Consider the following 20,645-nt stretch of genomic DNA (forward strand, 5'->3'; position numbering starts at 1 on the left):
GTATCAATTATTGGAAAGAGTCCTTCACTTTGGAGCAGCTTCTGTAGTTAAAATCTCTCCTTTTCTCCATCCATACCAGTCTCTAGTCCAGAGCATATGACCTCTGTAAACCCCGTACAGCCCCCTTCACTGCATTCTTCTCTGCCCCAGTAATGAAAGATTGAGAGCCCTTTTTCACCAGGGAAGGGCTTTTCCTTTTGCACCTGGTGAGCAGCAACAGAGGAACCAGTCAGCAGCAGCTGAGAAGCCTCTTGCCAATAGCGGCCATTGCCACAGGGGCAGCATAATCAAAAAGCTTCTTGGTCACTGCTCAGCCAGCTGCTCAGTTGTTGCTCCCAAGGTGACCAGGTGCAAAGGGAGCAGCAATTGAGATTGGTTGTTTTGAATTTGCAGTAGAACAGTAGACCTAATATCAAAAAATAAACTTGGAGGGAAGAACTAGGGTTGGCACCCAAAAGGAATGGCGTCGGTAGCCAGAAAAAGTTTGGGGACCACTGCCTTATATAAAGGATTACTTCTGAAAGGCTTGTAGCTTGTCACATTTTAAAGCCAAACACTATTACTTAGTATAATTGTCTCCCTATATGCAGGGGAAACTTCTTAGTCCTTTAAGTAAAGCAGAGATCTTACTTCTCATCTACTTATTTGGTTTTCAGTGGCTGCCCGGCACCAAAGGATATTGAGACACAGCATTCTCTTCTGATGTCAGAACATTCAAGTTTGAACAGATCTTCTCTTCATATTCTGATCTGTGAATTTCCTGGTTGCAGACTTAGGGCATGTTTTGACTTGATTTACTGTAATTAATTGCTTTGTCATATCTTGGAATTCAGTCTCTGATGAATATGGGAAGAAGGGCCCTTGAAACAGGGACGTAGCTAGGATTTTAGGAATGGGGGGGTCCAGACTAAGTGCCATCATTATAATGGGGCTTGGGTGCAGTGGCGCAGCAGCACACACCATTCATTTTTCTAATGGAAGGGGGGGGTCCGGACCCCAAGAACACCCCCCCTTGGCTACGTCCCTGCTTGAAATGACCTTGGTTTGAAGATATTCTGGGTTGGATGTTTTGTCTGATTTAAGAAACTGATGTAGAGAGATTTTGTAATAAATTGGTAGCCTGAGGTTTCGTAGACGTTCTTTCAGTTAGTTTCTTTTAGCTAGTTTCATAGGTGCTACAAGATCTCTCTACTGATTCCGCAGACTTATTAACATGGCTATATCTTTGAATTAAGAAACTAATGTGATTGTAGAACATGAGAGGGTAACTGGTCAGTGTCAATGAGTAGTTTCTGTGGTGGGAATGTATCCATTAAAAACACCGAAATTTCTAAATGCTATGTAATTTTGGAATATTTAAAACCTTGGACTAAATATTTTTGAAGAAGATAGAAAATACCATAAAGCATAAAATATAGCATACAGAGTACTTTTCAGTTATCCATTTCTTTAACACTGAAGCGAAGGAAAAGGAGCCAAGATTGAAGAGGCAGTCTTTTGAAGGAAGACTACCCAGTGGCCTCAAACATTTTGTTCTTGATTTGTTTGGCCTGCTGTGTTTAACACAAGCATCTTGGAAAGCTCATTTGTATGTTAGAACTTTCCTTGTTTGTATGATCTGAAGAGAAACCAGAGTACAGCTTTGTTAGCGGAGTCTGGACTGCAGAAATAATGCAGTTTGACGCCACTTTAAGCGCCATGGCTCAGTGCTATGGAATTCTGAGATTGTCGTTTTTTTAGATATTTAGACTTCTTTGTCAGAGAGCTCTGGTGCCATAACAAACTCCGAGGATTGCAAAACATGGAGCCCTGAGTTATTCAATTGCATTGATCCTGTAGTGTAGTAGATTCACCCCTTTTTGCCGTGAGTGTGGGAAAATATTTCGTACAAGAGCTTACAGTGCTCACATGTAGTTCACATTAAAAAACTTTGTCCAACTCTTACTTGTGATGGTGCTGTAATAAATATTTTTCAATTATTGTCCTATTCTTGAGGAACAAATAAGGTTTTGAGATAAAAACTTGATTTTGATACTTAATATCTAGTGACTTGCTTGTAACAGTGCTGTTACTTGACTTACTCATGCCTGTGTTTCACTTTGTACAGTAATTCTAAGTTGTTCTTTATGGTCTCTGTGTGCCACATAATTTGGTTTGTGCTTACACTGAAATTCACAGCAAGTTCTAGAGCTTGTAGTTTTGATGGGAACTCCTCCCTTTCCAGCATATAACTTAACCTTTGTGCAGAAGTTACTCCCCCTTCAGTTTTTTTATCCATACAAATTGAACATGAGTCAACAGTGTGATGCGACAGTTAACAAGGCCAATGCAATTTTAGGCTGCATCAATAAAAGTATAGTGTTTAGATCAAGGGAAGTAATAGGGCCACTCTATTCTACTCTGGTCAGGCCCCACCTGGAATACTGTGTCCCGTTCTGGGCACCACAATTCAAAAAGGACATTGAGAAACTGGAGCATGTCCAGAGGAGGGCAACTAAAATGGTGAAGGATCTGGAAACCATGTCCTATGAGGAACGCCTTAGGGAGCTGGGGATGTTTAGCCTGGAGAAGAGAAGGTTAAGGGGTGATATGATAGCCCTGTTTAAATACTTGAAGGGATGTCATATTTTTAAAGCCTGTAGCACAACTCAAAAGATGGGATTTGGTGTTCAGCCCTGATAGTTTTGACAACAAACCCCCTTGGAGGCTTCTCACTGCAGGCCTTACTGCCAATCAAAGTTTCACCAATCCTCTTCCTCTAAAAAGTCCTCCTCTAGCTCCAAGCATTACCTTTGACTAACCTCTGAATTATGTTTTCCAACCCGGAAAACTGTATTTTTAGTGGCTATCACTTTTGTGTGGAGAGAGCCAGCATGGTATAGTGGACTATAACTGTGGAGATCAGGGTTTAATTGCCCACTCGGCCATGGAAACCCATTGTGTGACCTTGGACAGGACACACACTCTCAGCCCCAGAAATCGGTTGCCATAAGTTGGAAACCACTTGAAGCAACAACAACAGTCACTTTGGTGTAATGAGCAGAGCAGATTTTTGCTTCTACAGTTGATACATGAGATTTGCAATCTGATATATCCTCCTTGCCCAAGGTAACATTTCCTTTCCACCTGTCCTGACCTATTAAGTTACCCTGCCAATCCTCTGTCCATCTTCACAGTGGATGTAGAGGCCTAACTTCGTTCTTTTGATGTTAAGAGGGACCTGGCTTTTCACATTAACAAGACAAAAGATTTTAGGAGGAATCCAAATTCTTTTTCTGTTATGAGGAGCCTAGGAAATGTACTGTCATATCTTCACAGAGTTTTTCAAAATGGATTGCCGATACTGTTAGATTGTTTTATAATCTGTAGCCACTCCACTAGAGCAGTGTTGACTTTGACTACATCCTTAGCAAGTGTGCCACTACTGGAGCTCTACAACTATCTTTCATTCATCCTATCAGTGACAGGAAGCCTCATTTGACCAGGCAGTATGTCAGTCTTTGTTGACATACTTCCCAGCCCCAGAGTATAGACATATCTCAGTTAGCAAAGCCTCTGACAAAGAAACTCTGTTTTACAAAGTCTCTGTGCTCTGTGTTACGCTTTCCCCCTTACCCTCTGTTTAGCTGGATGTTTTTAGCAGCATTGGCATTGGGAAGATTGGGAAGGAGGGATAGAGAAACACAAACTTTGGGTATCATATTACAGCAATGTGTCTACAGTAAGCAGTACAATAAAGCATGATCTGGGAAAGAGTGAGATTCTGTTCTAGCTAATCCTGCTTTAGCAGTATTTGCCTGCCTACAACTGGCAAGTTAAACGGTTAATTCTGAATTTAAAAGTTTGCTGACACATACTAAAGTGCTTATTTTTTATGGTTTAAGAACTTATCCCTGTTCTTTTCATGCTGTTTTTGCCTCTGGTACCAAATTTTCTGTTGAAGAACACAGCTACTTCTTTTACTGATGTATGTGTGAATCACAGAGACGATGAAGAAGAGCTTACCTGCAACTGTGGTTCTTCAAATGGTCATCTGTGAACTCAGCAACACCACCCTGCTCCCTATCATGTGTCCACTCATATACCCCTGCTGCAGGGCTGTGTTGGAGAGGAAGGGGCATGAAAAGTGCCAGGCATATACACCCAGAACAGTCAGGGCTATTGCAAAACACTCCTGGAGCTTTGGTAGGTTCCACATCTCTGCTGCACAAGCACAAGGATGACCATATTGTGATAATTTACAGATAGTTGCTTGAAGAACCATGGTTACAGGTAAACAACCTGTTCTTGTCAGTTACCCATCTGTGTGCTAAAGTAACCCAGCAGTGGCAATCTTATTCTGTACTTCATGCACAGGACATGGAGTCTAAACAGATCAAGCTGGATAAATGGATTCCTACTTAACTAGAATACAGCAAGAGCTGATCTTTTAGTAGCACATTTGGTATGATTTTTTTGTCTTCTGTTGTATTATTTTTATAAAATGGAAAGCTTTCTAGCAATTATAATATATTTTTGAGGGTTGTATTACAAAATCCAACCCATCTATCAACTACTACTTGACAGTATACACTTAAAGGTTGTCATCCTTCCTTGCTTAAATTTCAGTATGAGCCAAATTAATTCAGATTGTCACCTTATGGAAATTTCTTGGCAGATAAGGGACAGATATATCAACCGTATGTTGCCCTAATGTTCCAATAGCTAGAAGAACTGGATGTTATAGATAATTTTCTAGATATTGTTCATAATAGAAATACACAGCAAAAAAGGAATTTAAATAGCCTTCTTTGGGGATGTATGTGGCAGGAAGAGACTGTGCCAGACTGCTATGTAGTTAGAGGAAGGCAAACCTACCTCCTTTTAGAACCAAGCAATGGATAAATGTAGCTAGGTAAAAGTATATTTTAAATAACAAAGCAACTGATCTATAATCTGCATTTTTATGTTTCTTTCCTTTGGACAGATTGTTCAGTTTGACTTTGAAAAAGCTCATCATGCTGAAGGAGATGGACAAAGATTTAAATTCAGTGGTGATTGCTGTGAAACTACAGGTACGTATCTTGAGAGAGTGAGGAAGTTCAAAGCTGTCTACTGCCCTGAGCAGTTGCCAAGCTCACCAGTTCTGGGCACATTTTGAGAGAATGGTTTCTTATTTCCCAGCAGTGAAAGGTTGAACATCCTGAGATGGGTTGTTCCTTCCTCTTGTCCCAATAGGCAAGAATGGCACAGACCTTTGATCAGCACCTTCTTGTGAGAACAATTCCTGGTAATGTCAGTCTTCATTCCTGCTTCACGTTTCATAGGTCATGTTTTTCTTTTGCTTCTCTTTGCTTCACACACTCTTTATTACAGTAGCTGCTACAACAGCAAGAACATCAGCAAAAAAGAAAGCTTTCTATCTTCCCCTATTCTTTAGTGATACCCTATCCTGTGGGAATTTTCTATCACATGGGGAGGCCTGTTTACTTACTTTGACCATTCCTTATGGGCCAAAGAGGATAGGCTAGACATGGCATGTCTGGAACCTTGCCTTTCTCACTAAAGAGCCATTGGGGGAATCCATGCAAGGCTATCAGGTGAGGGAAATCCTTCTGTTCTGCAGCATATTTATACTGCCAATGACTAGTTTGTTAGGAGGCCAGGGACAAGCCTGAAGATCAGCCTAGCAGCAGCAATTAGATGAAATAAGCTCCCCCTAGCAACAGATGGAAAGGGTAAGACTTGGAAAGGGTGCTAGTTAAAACCCCATGAAGTATACTGCTGCCAACTTCTTTAGTTAGTCTAAAAGGTGCTACAAGATCTCGCTACATACTGAACATATGAAGGCAAAGACCAGCCTCAATAGGCCAAGAAAGCCTCTTCTCTCTCTCCAAGGTCTGTCTCCATTATGGCCTGAAGGAATTGCCAAAGGACTGACCAAGTAGCAGTCTTAAGACAAATTAGACCAAAAAATTGTTGCAAGCTTCCAGTCTTGTGTCTGATACCAGATCTTATGGCTTTCAGTTTCAATACCAAGGCATAGGACACAGCTCTTGCTCTGAAAGTTCAGATTTGATTAAAGCCTAGTGAGTGAAGAAACTAAGCTGTTGTCCCAGTTTGATCTGCCGTGCTTACATACGTTTGAGGATCTCTGAGAAAGTAGCTTCAAAACTTGGGAACAGTCCAGGGTATTCCCCATGATAGTACCGGCCCAGTTCTTCTCAGAGATGGAATAGGTGCCAATCCCTGGTATGGAATACAGGGGGGCCCTGGAGTCTTCTTTTTGATATGCCCTATCAGATTCCAGACCCATCCTGCATGGTGATGACCTACACATCGCTGACAGCCTGGGAAGTTGGAAGATGATGTTCTTGGAGACTTCTCACCCCTCTTGTCAAGCCAAATTGTTAGAAAAACGTGCAGTGGTTCTGACCAAGAAGTCATTACTTACTTGCACAGGTTGGTGTGCCCATGCAGGAGCTTCAGTGCTTGCTGCATTGGTTGTTTACCATAGTGGCCCCTTTTACATTGCAGGATCTCTCCAAGGCCAGTGTGAATATGTCCAGGCCTCTTTTGCTTACCACTTCCCATTCATAAATGGAAAATCACTTCACATGGATTTAACCTGGGAGGATCTAAGAGGTAATTGTTTCTGAGGTGGCTTTGGACCAGGTAGAGGAAGGAAGTAGTTTCCCTTTCCTACTGTAGTGCCCACTCTAATGGTGCCACTTGCCACTGAGGAAGACAGCTTGTGCATTCAATGCCAGGGATGCTGACCTTTCTTCTCCACAGCATCTGTTGCAGCTCTCATCTTCCCAGAAAATGAAAAGGGAAGCTTTACGTTGCTCCTTATACAGATGCCATTTTTTTGAGACAGAGAAGGGAGAAAAAGTGGATATTGGCAGCCATATTATATCCTGGTGCATGTTACACCTAATAGCAATGCATCCCACCTCCCGCAAATCTAGGATACACTCTAGGTGCATGAATCCCTCATGTGATGGCTGTTAGAGAACATGCAAGTAGGGAAACCTTTCAAGGAATAAGAGGGAGTCCAGGTCACCAGAGATGCAAGTCTGACGGGCTGTGGGCATCTCCTTGCCTATAACAGTTGGACAGCAAGGGAGGAGCTCACAGCATAAACTAGCTTGGACTCAGGACAGGCTCACATTCCAGTCCTTCTTTTCTAACTTACATGGTTTGATGTCATTTTGACATCAAAAAACATGGCCATAAAGGCACAGATAAACAGTAATGAAGGAATTTGCTCTTGCTCCCTCATGGCAGTGAACAGTAAGAAGGCAAGCTCCATGTGCTCTGGGATGGTCAACTGTTTATTTGTTTTAAAAAGCTCCAGCAAGTTTCAGCACAACGAGAAAAGGCCTCCTTTAGGGGGTTGAATACATAAGTATTTAAAAAGACAGAACAACAGTAAATTAACTATATCACATAAAATCACATAGGATTGTTTTATAATTCACTAGAGTTGAGAGCACTATCCAAAAACAGGATAATTGATTATAAAAAGAACAAATTCTACATAATTTAGTTATACATACAGTGGGCCCTTGCTTTACGTGGGGGATCTGTTCCGGACCCCCATGCAAAGCAAAAAACGCGTATGTTTGAGCCCCATTATATCAAATGGGTCTCATGCTTCACAAGCCCCATTGGATATAATGGGGCTCATGCTCACTGTGCGACAATGTGTGCACACCGGGCATTTGCCCATTTCCTGAGCAGCTTCAGCGTATGCTGAAAGCTGCCTATAAGGGGCTCGCGTATTCCAGATAATTCTTGAAAAGGAATAGCCAATGATGTATATTGGAATCAGTCTCAGGGACATCTGATGAAATCTATCTGGGTGATTACTCAGCCCATTCATGGCATTATATTCTACGCATGTACATTTATTCATTATGTTGCAATCATTTTATATTGTTCTATGAGAACCTTGCAGCCATCTCATCTGCTAGATGAGTTTTAGAGCCAGGGGCCATTTTGGCTAGACAGGAATTGGACATTTCTATCAAGACTCAATCATGTTGTCCCTAGATTCTGCATTCAGAAAGCAAATTCTACCTTTCACAGATCACAGGACTTGTGCCTTCCCTCCTTCTGTCCTCACCCCAGAGGGGCAGAATTTGCTCTCCCATTACAGTGGGCAGTTTAAACCTTATGTGCTGATTTTCCTGCCCATTGGAGGACATGGGAGGGACAACCCATCTTAAGCATGTCTTCCTACAACAGCAGAAAACACCCATATCATGGTAAGTAACCAACAATCATTCCTCTTTCCAGTTTTCACATGGTTCTGAAAATGGGCCAAATTAAATCAGCCAAACTGGCATGTTAGCATGCCATTTCTTTTAGTATGTTCTTTGGGTTGTATATATCCTAGCACTGTCTCCAACTTTGAAAACTAAAACTGTTATGCATATCTCTTTAGGGCTCAAAGAGAATCCTGAGATCCAATGAGATTGTCTTGCCTGTCAGTGGGCTTGTGGAAACAGAGCTGCAGCTAACCTTCTCATTACAGGTTAGTACAAATTTATTTATAGTCCTCCTCTCCCCAAAGGATTGGGGTTACAACCATAAAATACATCAATAACAATATAAAACAACATAAATAAAAATTACATAATCCCCTTAACCTCCTATTTTAAACTAAACAGCATCATTATAAAATACAATTAAGTTAATAAAATAGACACAATTAAAACGAGGTGTCATGAGGCAAACAAGGGCAAGCAATATCAATATCACAGGATGGTCAGTCAAGGAAGGCCTGCCGGAAGAGATCTGTCTTGACAGCCTTCTTAAAGGCGTTGAGAGTCGTGATATGATGGATCTCCTCTGGCAGGTCATTCCTTAGTTTAGGAGCAGCAAATGAGAAAGTCCTCTGGGTAACTGCAGCCAGCGTAGTCTTCATTGGCTGCAGTAGGTTAATAATAATGAGATATCCTGGTGATGGTACCCAAGTCTAAACATGAAAATAATTTATGCTTTGTATATACTTTATGCACATTACCTGAAGGTAATTTTATGCACAGTAATTTAGACAGTTTAGTGCATGAAAAAAAGTATGTGTACTTTGAACCATCAGAGGGTTCACTGTCAGAAATGTCACTGTCTCAGCCACCCATGTTTTGGATTTTGAAGTATTTTGGAATTCTGACTAAGGGATACTCAGCTTGTAGTATCATTTCTGGTTTTGATCATTTTATTGTTGTACAATTTAGTTCTCAAACTTTAGTCCTCCACATGTTTGAGACCAATTCCTAGCATTCCTGAGTGTTGGTCATTGGGACTTGTGGGAGTTGAAATTTAAAACATCTGAAGGACCACAGTTTCATAGCCATGGGTGTAATGTATAGTCAGTGTCATATGCTGACTGGATTGTGGGAAGAACTGTTAGTAGCATTCTCAGCAATCACATCCATATTTGTGCTTGATCAGCCCTGCCTCCTGATAATAAAAGGAGTTTGGAATGCAACAGTGAAATACACAGAAGTGTCCATCAGGGAGCATTAGGACTTGATCCATAATCATTTTTGAGCAATGAAGGTGTTTTGTATATACTTTTGACCAAGGATATATACTTGGAGGAGTTTGAATGGCCCATTTTTCTCCAACAATAGCATCTGGCACCACGACACACAAATAAATTAGTTTAGTGTTTTTATTTCAGGTTTTCAACAAGAGGTTTATAATGCTTGGGGATTTTGGAAGAGATTGCCGTGAAATTTGAAATCTTACTACACCCACATCTCCAATGTTCTGGGTTTTTTTTTAATTAAAAAGATTTATTTATTTATGGTATTTATACCCTGCTCTTCAGCCCTAAAGGCTCTCAGAGCAGCTTACAGATAGTTATTCAGATGGTTCCCTGCCCTCAGGTTTACAATCTAAAAACACATGACACAAAAGAAGAAGGGAATGGTGGTGGGAAAGGGATCATGTCCAATGGTTCTTCTCTCCCTCTAAATACACTTCCTTGTACTTTCTTTCCTGGGAATGTTACGTTGTTCTCCTTCCCTAACTGGAAAAGTGTAGTGTACTCACTAAATAGGGATGGGGTGGTAGGGAGAGTGATGGTGTACTCTTGGTTTCCAGAAAGGTCCAGACAGCACCTTTTTCTGGACCCAGCTATTTTGGGTGAGAAACAAGTTTTTGTGCCGCACAGTCTTTGGTACACTTTCAATCTTGTCCATCTTTCTGTCATGCTGATGGGGGAGTGATTTTTGAAGCTTTCTGACTCTTGAGAGATGGCAAGATACTAAGTAATTTTGTGATGCTCTTCCTCAATTTTTTAAAGATTTCTCATGGTGGTGTTATTCTTTAAAGCATAACATTCAAAAGGATAAAATGCATTGATGAAATGCAGCAGGTACATGGAGTTTAACTTCGGGCTGTTTGTGATTTTCTTCGCAGTAATCTGTAAAATATTTTTGCCTATCAGGATGCTACAATTTGAGAAAGATCAAAGCGGGGTTCTTGTGTACTATCACTGTTTTTTAAGCTTCTGTCAATAGGAGCAGATTAGTTTTGAGTCATTTTTGCTGGTCAGAAGCCTGAAATCTTGCAAAGTTGCTCTCCTTATGGGTATAATTATCATCTTGCTTTCATTACTATGGGAATTGGCTTTCGTTACTATGGGACATGGCTTGTATAAGTTTGGTCTACTGCTTTTTTTAAAAAGGTTAATTTCTTTGGCTTCTTTTTCTGCAGTATCCTCACTTCTTGAAACGAGATGCAAACAAGCTGCAGATCATGTTGCAGCGAAGGAAGCGGTATAAAAACAGGACCATCCTGGGCTACAAAACTTTGGCTGTTGGCCTTATCAACATGGCTGAGGTAATACAAGAGGAGGGATGAACAGTAGATGGTCATGATGGTTAAACATCCTAATATCAACAGTGTCTGGGGAAAACTAAAGATACCTTCTTATATCATGAAATCTTGAATGTTTCCAAGTAACTTCAAACACTGATATAGTCATCAGTATTCTTCCTCCTCCCTGCTTCAGGAGCTGACATATTTCCTTTTACTGCTGATCTTGTAACTGAGGCGAAACTGCTTAAAACCTCATGTTTCAAATTATGCATTCTGCAAGTGCACAAGTTATATGTGTGACAAACATGTCAATGCAGAGATTTACAGTTACTGGTCAGTAGCCTATTCTTATTTAACAAATTAAGTCCATTATTGACATTGTTGTGCCAAGTGAAGGTTTGAAGTAACTAGTTTTCCTGGAGATACTTGTCTCTATAATATTGCCAGTGAACTTCCCTTCTATCTTCACTAATCTGTTTAGTAATTTAAGGTCTGTGCAAGAAGAGCTTGCCTGTTTGTAACTGTAGTTCTTTGAGTGGTCATCTGTGAACTCACCCCCCCCCATCCTCCCCATATTGTGACCTGCTGGTCATTATGGTCATCAGACTCCATTGAACTATTTGCCTTCAGCAAGAAACCCCTTATACAGAGTTGTTGGAGGTGGGCAGGGCTACTGCCAAAATGCTTACATAATATTCTAGCAGGTTCCAATAGGCCCAGGATAACCCATTTGTGTGAGTGCACAGATGAGTGCAACCTGATCTTTCCATGACTGAGTAGGGATTCAGACAGTGACTCATAGAGTTGGAGGGTGCTTCATGGGTCACTGAGTCCAACCTCCTGCTCATCTACAGCTAAAGCATCCCCAGTGGCTAGCTGTCCAGCCTCTTTTTGTAGTTGTCCAAAGGAGACCCAAGCACCTCTCTAGGCAATTGGTTCCATCGTCTACCTGAGTCCTTGTTTAGCACTCAAACTACAAGATTATGTTGGTTCTTCATTAGATTGATAGTCACTTGGCTAAATGCTTGTCCACTCTGCTTTTGGGTTCTGTAGTTTTCAGGAAAATAATCAGGTGTCCTTTTTTAATATATATAAATAATTTTATTATATTAGTTAAATTTACAAAATAAAAACCTATAAATATAATTATTCTTCTTGGAAATGAAGTATTAAACAATGTATAGATTAGTCTAGAAATTTAGGTTAAAAGATTGACCCAAAAAAACCAGAGTTGACTTATCCATGGGTCAAATGTAAGTACTATACTTTAAAACATTCAAATATATATCCATCCATCCCCTGGTGAAAGGCAAGAGTTTAATCTGCCCTGGAAGCACTGATCCCCTTGTGCTCTCTTATCCACCCAGCCTTTTGTATGAACACAAATAGTTATGTCTGTTGGAATTTTGCAAGTTCTTTGGCATTGTTTTACCTTGTTTCATCCTTTACATCCTTCATCTTCTTCATGGTCTCTGCAAAGCACACAAATGGGTTATTCTACTGGAATCGCTAGGGAAGACTTGTCGGTGGTAGCTCTGCCCACCCTCTATATAGGCAGGAGGTCTTCCCGCCCCTTCTCAGTTCTTTTTGTCCGCCGTGTGAGCAGCTTAGGAATCTCGTTCAGGAATTGCTCCTTCCTTAACTTTCGCTTTCGTCTACTGCGTTTGCTGACTTTATTTGACTCTGACTACTCTTTGGATTGTGATTTGGACTTGGTTTTGGACTCTGATTAACGGTAACGACCCAGACCCCTCACAATTCTTTTGTCCTGCAGCCCTTTTTCAATGATGTCTGCGCACTCTTTTAAAAATTGCACCGAATGTGGAACCAACATCCCAGCTTTCAATGGACACTCTTTGTGCCTCCTTTGCCTCAGCGAGGGCCACGTCCCTGCCTCCTGCCCTCACTGCATGACCTTCACACCGCAGGCCAGGAAAAGTAGGGAGATGCGTCTCAGGTCCATGCTTTATGCACAAATCTTGAAGCCTCCCTACACCTCCAAAACCTCTGCCGAGGCTGCGGCCACTAAGGGTAAGCTCCCATCTCTGGCTTCAGGGGTCCCTGCCAAGGCTACTGCTGCCGAGGGCAAACACTCTCCGGAAGTTCTCCGTCACCGGGCAAATGGAGGTCCTCAGGCCAGGATGTGGCTGGCCACCCATCCTCACCCAAAGTGAAAAAGTCCTCAGACCCCAAACCAGAAAAGAGGAAGCATAAATCTCGGGACAAGTCCAAGGACTCATCCCATCACTTGGCAAAAAAGGCCCGGACCTGTCTGGACTCCGACTGTCAGTCCCATAACAACACGCCCGCCCAGCCCGCTGACACCGAACTGGGCTCGGTACTGTGCATCCAACCAGAGCCTGCACCTCAACTGTCTCCTCGTACCAACTCTTGGGCCCGACCAGGCTCCTTCCTTCAATTGGCTGAAACCTACCTGAGATTGTCATCTCAGCCTCAGAGGGAGCCAGCAGGCAGACCCAGCAACATCTTGGACTGCCTGAAGGAAGAGGCCCCTCCCTCCTCAACTGTCATCTCGGCCTCAGAGGGAGCCATCAGGCAGACCCAGCAACATCTTGGACTGCCTGAAGGAAGAGGCCCCTCCCTCCTCAACTGTCATCTCGGCCTCAGAGGGAGCCATCAGGCAGACCCAGCAACATCTTGGACTGCCTGAAGGAAGAGGCCCCTCCCTCCTCAACTGTCATCTCGGCCTCAGAGGGAGCCATCAGGCAGACCAGCAACATCTTGGACTGCCTGAAGGAAGAGGCCCCTCCCTCCTCAACTGTCATCTCGGCCTCAGAGGGAGCCATCAGGCAGACCAGCAACATCTTGGACTGCCTGAAGGAAGAGGCCCCTCCCTCCTCAACTGTCATCTTGGCCTCAGAGGGAGCCATCAGGCAGACCAGCAACATCTTGGACTGCCTGAAGGATGAGACTTCTCCCTCCTTTAACTGTATTTTTATTGTATTAACGATTTTACTGTACACCGCTATGATCATCGCGGAATAGCGGTCTATAAATAAAACATATTATTATTATTATTACCAACTCTTGGAAAGTGAAGAGGAAGCCTCTCCTTTCACCCAAGTGGTGATTCCAGACCGACTCTCCCAAACGTCAGAGGTCGTTTGCTTCGAGGACAAACAGAACTATGATGACTCTGTCTTTACTGAACCCCCTAGACAGGATGTTGTGTTTGATGAAGCCACAGGATCTTATTTTCTGCCTCTTGATCCTTCTGAAGTCAGTGGTGGCCGTTTTGTCTCAACTTTCCAACCAGTTGAACCTCTTCTACCTCCTGCAGTCTGCTGCTTCATCCATCCCACTCCAGTCTCACCCTTCTTCGGCTTCCCGAGTGGAATCAGTTCGACCCATTCAGACAACCTCTGCCGTCTCCCTGTAAGTACGCCCTGCGCTGCCAGTGCCAGTAACCACTCAGGCCCTTTCAACCTGTACACAGACCACTCCGTCTCTGAATATGTCCCTATCCAGCACTCTCAGGAGCTCTCTTCTCTCGACGCTCCCTCTCCTTCAGATGACATTTTTTCCTTCTCGGAACAGATGATCCAGATGGGCAAAGCCCTAAATATTGAGGCTCTACATTCAGATGCTGAAGCTCTGGATCCCATTGATGAGAGGGTTCGGGACAAGCATCCAACTCCGACCTCCGTTGCATTCCTACCCTCCATGTCTAGAATTGCTAAGAGCTCTTGGCTTTCCCTGTCTATGGTCCAGCCTTCAACGAAAAAAATCGACAATCTCTACCGTATTACACCCTCAGAAGAGATTTGGCTTTTTGAGCACCCTCACCCGAATTCGGCAATTGTTGAGGCCTCCCAGATCTGCTTGACCCCGAAAACAACTCTGACCGCTAATGACAAAGAGGGTTGCAAACTTGACACTATGACACAAAAATCTTACGCCTCAGCAGTTCTAGACCTTAAGATCCAGAACTACTCAGCATGTATGGCTGCCTAACAACAGCAACTCTGGGGAAAAGCTCTTCCCCTCTATGAAGACCTTCCTGCCGACAAGAGACGAACGGCTATGGCCATCGATACAGAGGCTCATGCACTTGCCTCCCACCAGATTTTGGCGGCCCAGCACTTGGCTGATTGTGCCTCCTGTCAACTTTCGGGCGCTCTGGCCCTCCAGCACCATGCCTGGCTAAGGTCCTCAGACCTCACGCCTCAAGCCAAACAGGCCATTGAAGAGCTCCCCTTTGATGCCAAGGGACACTTTCACAAAGACACTGATGAGAAACTTGACTTCAAAAATAAGACAAACAACACAGCCCGCAAATATGGTATGTCTTCTTCCTCCACCTCTCGCCCTTCCTTTTCTCAACGCCGTTCGGGATGGCAAAGGCCCCCCTACTCCCCCCAACCAGGGTAGATCAAACCAGTCCACGGACTACCAACAACAGCATTTCCCCCCTCAGCAACAACAAGGGAAACGCCAACAGAAACAAAAATACAAACAACCCTTCCATAAGGAGGATTCATAACAAGGCAAGCGTTGCTTCTGAGACTCCCCAGTGCACTCCATCCTGTCAACTCCCTTTGGCGATCATTTGGCCCACTTCCAACACGTTTGGGCCTCTATAACATCCGACTCCTGTGTGCTTTCCATAGTCTGTTGGGGTTATGCCCTGGAGCTTCAATCCTCACCCCCAAGGGCTATCATTCTCACCATTCCCCCTTCAGATACCCTTCTTGACAAAGTGTGCTCCTTGCTTTAAAAAGGGGCATTGAGCCCGTCCCTCCATCCCGGGCCTGATGTTGTCTTTTTTCAAGATACTCCATTGCCTTGAAGGCCTTTATGTTGTTAAAGTTTCACTTTATATAATTTAATCTTCATACTCCTTTATATTAAAATAAAGTGTTCGAAACACTTAGGAGGTGATGAAAAGTTCTCAGCCCAACCAAGAAGGGAATAACCTAGAGCTGTGAAACTTAAATGCTATTCCACATATTCACCCCAATGTTTGATGCACTTGGGATATCATTTCTTAAGCTACTTTGACTCTTTCCCAAAAAAATTCTGATGTATTGTTATCATGCTTTATTTATATAGTGCTGTAGATTTACACAGCGCTGTACATACAATCAATAAAATAGATAAAAACACAGTAGCTAAAAATAAGCCTGCCTATGTTTTGTCAATGATATATATATCTCTGCTGCTGCTATCACCTCTAAATCATTCAAAAATGTAATTCCTTTCAAACTCTAAGGTTTGGAAACAGGAAATAGCAGATGGAGTAAGATCTGGTGAATAAGTGGATGGTCTATGCACTCAGGTCCCAGATTCTTCAAAACACCCATCCTCTTACCAGCCCTGTGTGCATTGTCCTGCAAGAAGAAAACACCTTTCTGAGCTTCTCTCACTATTTTTCCTTCAATGCCTTCTTTAATTGGCACAGCAAGTTAAAGTAGTATTAACCATTTGGCCCTTCTGAAGATAGATTAGTCGTCAAAATATCTTCCTTACCCCCAAAAAACTGTGGTCATGACCTTTCCTGCTGACCTTGAGTCTTGAATTTCTTCACCATGGAGTACCTGAGTGATACCAGTGTGAGGACAGTTGTTTGATTTCCAGATCATGGTGATGTAACTGTGTTTCATCAACAGTGACAAATCGTTCCAAAAACCAATGTGTAGGTATCCACTTAATTTTGTTTCTGGTCAGCATTCAAACATTTTGGCACCCACTTGGCTAACAGGTTCTGCATAGCCAACTGTTCATGAATTATAAATCCAGTGCATTCCTGGGATATCTCTAGTGTCTCAGCAATTATTTTAGCTGAGGTTTGCCGATCTGCCAAAATCAGGGCATGGACACACTCAACAATTTCAGGAGTTGACACTGTTGAAGGCCTCCCAGATTTTGTTGCATTTTTGGCCTTAAAGTCTCCACACTACTTCTTCACAGTTGCATATGATGCCCCCCCCCCTCACTCAATGTTTGCATCATACACCCAGGGATTTTCTTTAGAGTTTTCTTCTGCAGGAACAGAACCTTCATTATGGCCCAGAGTTCAGCACTTGAAAATTCCACTTTTCATTGTTATGGTTCTAATCAATAATCTGTAAAAATTAAAAAGTTAGTACTATGATGCTGCCAGTTGGCATTTTACAATACAAAAGAATACTCTTTCAAACCACAGTGACAAAATTATGCTCAGATTTTGGGAAATGGGTTTGGAACTTTTCTCACCCCCTTGTAGTTAACATTGTATTTTGCTTGAGTTAAGCTTTCTGGGTCTTTTCTGAAATGTTCACTGTGCTTTTATTCTCTAGGTTATGCAGCATCCAAGTGAGGGGGCCCTGGTGTTGGGACTCCACAACAATGTGAAAGATGTTTCTGTCCCTGTTGCAGAAATTAAAATCTATTCTCTGTCCAGCCAACCAATAGATCATGAAGGGCTCAAATCTAAATTATCTGGTAAGGCATTCTAAATCTTCCTTTCACTCTTGAGGTTTGAGAAAGTCAAGCAGCTAGCCCAGTGATTCCCAAAGTGGGTGGCACGCCCCCCAAGGGGCAGTGGAAAGATCTAAGGGGTTCTTTAAAACCAGTATGCAGGCTCGCTGATTGCTTCATGTCATTGGTGTCTCCTGCTGTTCTCCTGTACACATCTTTTGCTAGTTGTGCTAGTTGTGATGCTTAGGCACAGGGCATTGATTTTGTGGCTCAGAACAGCACCATTTTGGAACTGACAGACTGGAGCAAGGAGCTAGAACAAATGGTGGCAGGAGAGAAGTGGCAGCAAAAAGGAGCTTTCACATTTGTGACCCTGCTTAAGCTTTGTGAGCTTTGCTGGGACTTGGCTGGCAGGTTATTTCTTTGCTGCTGCTCCTGCTTTCTTTCATCAGACAGGCTGAGAAAAATATAACAAGAAACAATATGTGGGGGGAGACACTGTGTGGGGAAGACATATCTCCAAAGAAGGAGAGGGAAGAGTATCTAGTATCAATTCTTAGAAAGAGTCCTTCACCTTGGAGCGGCTCCTGTAGTTAAAATCTCTCCCTTTCCCCATCCATACCAGTCTCTAGTCCAGAGCATGTGACCTCTGTAAACCCCATACATCCCCCTTCATTGCACCCTTCTCTGCCCCAATAACGAAAGATTGAGAGTCCTTTTTCACCAGGGAAGGGCTTTTCCTTTTGCACCTGGTCACCTTGGGAGCAGCAACAGAGGGACCAGTCAGCAGCAACTGAGTAGCCTCTTGCCAATAGCGGCCATTGCCACAGGGGCAGCATAATCAAAAAGCTTCTTGGTCACCTCTCAGCCAGCTGCTCAGTTGCTGCTCCCCTGGTGGGTGGTTTTTTAAGTCATTTGGTTTAAACCAAACTATTTTTAATTAGCCAACCCTGCTGTCTGTCTGTTTCTCTCAATCTGTGCAGCCCCGGAGAGTCCCATGTGCAGAATATTGGCCTCTGGACTTGTTGCATTTGTTTGCACTTTTGCAAGACTATTCTAAGTTAAATCAGAGCTTGAAAAGTTTGGAAGATCCTGGCAGCTGTGATTTTAAAAAGGAAAGTTCAGTAAAAGAATATAAATAAAAATAATAAATAAATAAAAAGGCAAGTTTTAAAGCTCTGGGTCGAGCTCTGGCAGCTCCAGCTGAAAAGTTGCCTGGGAGCAAAGTTAGGAAGGACCTCAGTCAGATTTTGGAGATTTGTTGTCAGTCACATTAGAGGTAGCCCTGGACTCCTGTTATGTTCTGTGATTCAAGGAGAGCATAATTGAGGGCCAAAACAGACTGCAGAAATAATCCATTTTGAGACCACTTTAATCACCCTGGCTCAATGCTAGGGAATTCTGGGCACTTGTGAGGCATTAAGCCTTCTCTGTTAGAGAGCTCTGGTGCTGCAACAAACTACATTTTCCCAAATTCCCTAGCACTGAGCCAGGGTGATTAAAGTGGTCTCAAAATGGATTATTTCTGCAATCTATTTTGGCCCTGAATCTCTTGTAGGTTGGTTTCAACCCTGTTCTGTGAATGTCATAGTACAATGCAGTGGGCCCTTGGTATCTGCTGGGATTTGGTTTCAAGATCCCCAGTGGATACCCAAATCTATGGATGTTCAAATCCCATTAAACACATGGGCATAGTAAAATCATGCCCCTTATTTAAAATGGCAAAATCAAGTTTTGCTTCTTTGAATTTATACTTTTAGAAAATATTTTTAAGCTGTAGATGCTTGAATCCATGGATTAAAAGTCCATGGATCAGGAGGGCTGACTATATCTATAACATGGATGCCAGAGTCATAATGGACGCAAATGAAAGCTACCGAAACAGGTTGAGAGCTGCTACTTGGGCCGAGTGGTTTTCCTTTTCCTTTAATGTGAATAACCCCAATGCTGTTTGGAAGCTAGTTCAATAATGTCCACTCTTTCACTGTGTCTTGTTTTGACAATCCCAGTTTATTTCTTTCAAACACTGCTATATTTAGCCTTATGTTTTGGAATTCTCAGCTTTATGATACTCTCTTCTGGATGGCAGCCTAGGCAGTAAATCTGGTTGCTAAGGAAACTGATGGAGATGTCAGCTCTATACTGGATTTATTCTGGTATTTTGGTTTGCTACCAACAAGGTTGTGTGTGACTGGATGGAAAAAGAGAAATCTGGGAAATGAGATGAAGTCATCATTTCAGGCACTAGTTCTATTTGTGCACATGCTGTTTCCATAGAATAGAAACTGCTCTATTTGAGCAGAAAGTATTAGATTTAATGTAAAAAATAATTGATTGTGCTTCCTTCATAGAGGAGAAAGAGTTACAATTCATCTCTTTTGAGAATTGGTGCAAGCCAATTGGGACAGCTCTTCTAAAATTACATTTATGTTTCATCCTTTCTCAAGAAAGGGATGTGAGTAATGTATTCCTCTGTATGAGTATGTAGTTATTATGGGGAGATGGGGTTTTTTTATTAGTGTGGGATAGCTTTGCCCCAAAATCTCTTTGACTGGGTTTCATATCTGAGCAGTATTTGAATACAGAGTTTTGAATCACCATCCAGTGGTCTTTCCATCCTATCTGTTCAGTCTATTGGTCTATCAAATCCAATGTGCGGTATTGACTGTTTCAGTTCCCAAATATAAAGAGGAAGCAATTAGAGGAACTATAAAGCTAAGCTATACTGCGTTTTCATATGTTCACAATAAATACGTTGAGCCTCATGGTAGCCAAGCGACCACCCATCTATACCCTTTACCTGATGGTACATGATAATCTGATATTGCTTAAGCCTACTCCTTTCTTTTATGCTGGGAAGCAATGATAGGGATATAAAATTCATATTCCAATCTAGGGGTGGACTCCTTTGGACAATTTTTTGCCCCTGCTCCCTCTGGGAACCACAGAGGGAAAACCCTCGAAAACATAACATGGAACAGGGTGGTAGTCCACTTGAGGATAGAAAAAACTGGGTGGAGGGGTTATGTGAGACAGTGCAGAGGGGCCTACAAGCTATTTCAAGGATGAAATCTTGTCCTTGGAGAGGCAATTTGCCTTTTATCTCCTTTTGGCAGAAAAAGGGAAATCTAGAGTGTCTAAAGGTTGCAAAAACAGTGTGCTGCACTTTGCCCACTTTACTGTAGTTTAAGGACACCAGCCAACGAACAAGTCAAACCTGGTGATCCCAGTATCAGTTTGAATACCATTGAATACACTCAAAATGATCTCATCAAAGCCTCCTCTTAATTTTATTCTAAATAGTCCATTTTCTATTTTTAATGATTCTTTATAGCGTATCCATTTGTAATGCTTCTTTCCTGTGAAATGCCTCATGGATGGAAATCCATAGGGGTATCCTAAACTAT

The 20,645-nt window shown here is 42.5% G+C and overlaps 1 protein-coding gene across 3 annotated transcripts in view; it reads left to right on the forward strand.

Moving 5' to 3' along the window:
- PACS1 (phosphofurin acidic cluster sorting protein 1) overlaps window positions 1–20,645 on the forward strand; it is an 85,589-nt gene that overhangs the window by 15,439 nt on the left and 49,505 nt on the right. For all 3 annotated transcript variants that reach the window (XM_089483562.1, XM_089483563.1, XM_089483564.1), the window contains exons 2-5: window positions 4,967–5,054; window positions 8,432–8,521; window positions 10,714–10,839; window positions 17,118–17,262. In XM_089483562.1, coding sequence (XP_089339688.1) covers window positions 4,967–5,054; window positions 8,432–8,521; window positions 10,714–10,839; window positions 17,118–17,262 — 449 coding nt within the window. The remainder of the gene's footprint in view (window positions 1–4,966; window positions 5,055–8,431; window positions 8,522–10,713; window positions 10,840–17,117; window positions 17,263–20,645) is intronic.

This window comes from Sceloporus occidentalis, unplaced genomic scaffold, assembly GCF_023333645.1.
Source record: "Sceloporus occidentalis isolate IW3139 unplaced genomic scaffold, rSceOcc1.0.p SCAF_20, whole genome shotgun sequence".
NCBI classification, from domain to species: domain Eukaryota; kingdom Metazoa; phylum Chordata; class Lepidosauria; order Squamata; family Phrynosomatidae; genus Sceloporus; species Sceloporus occidentalis.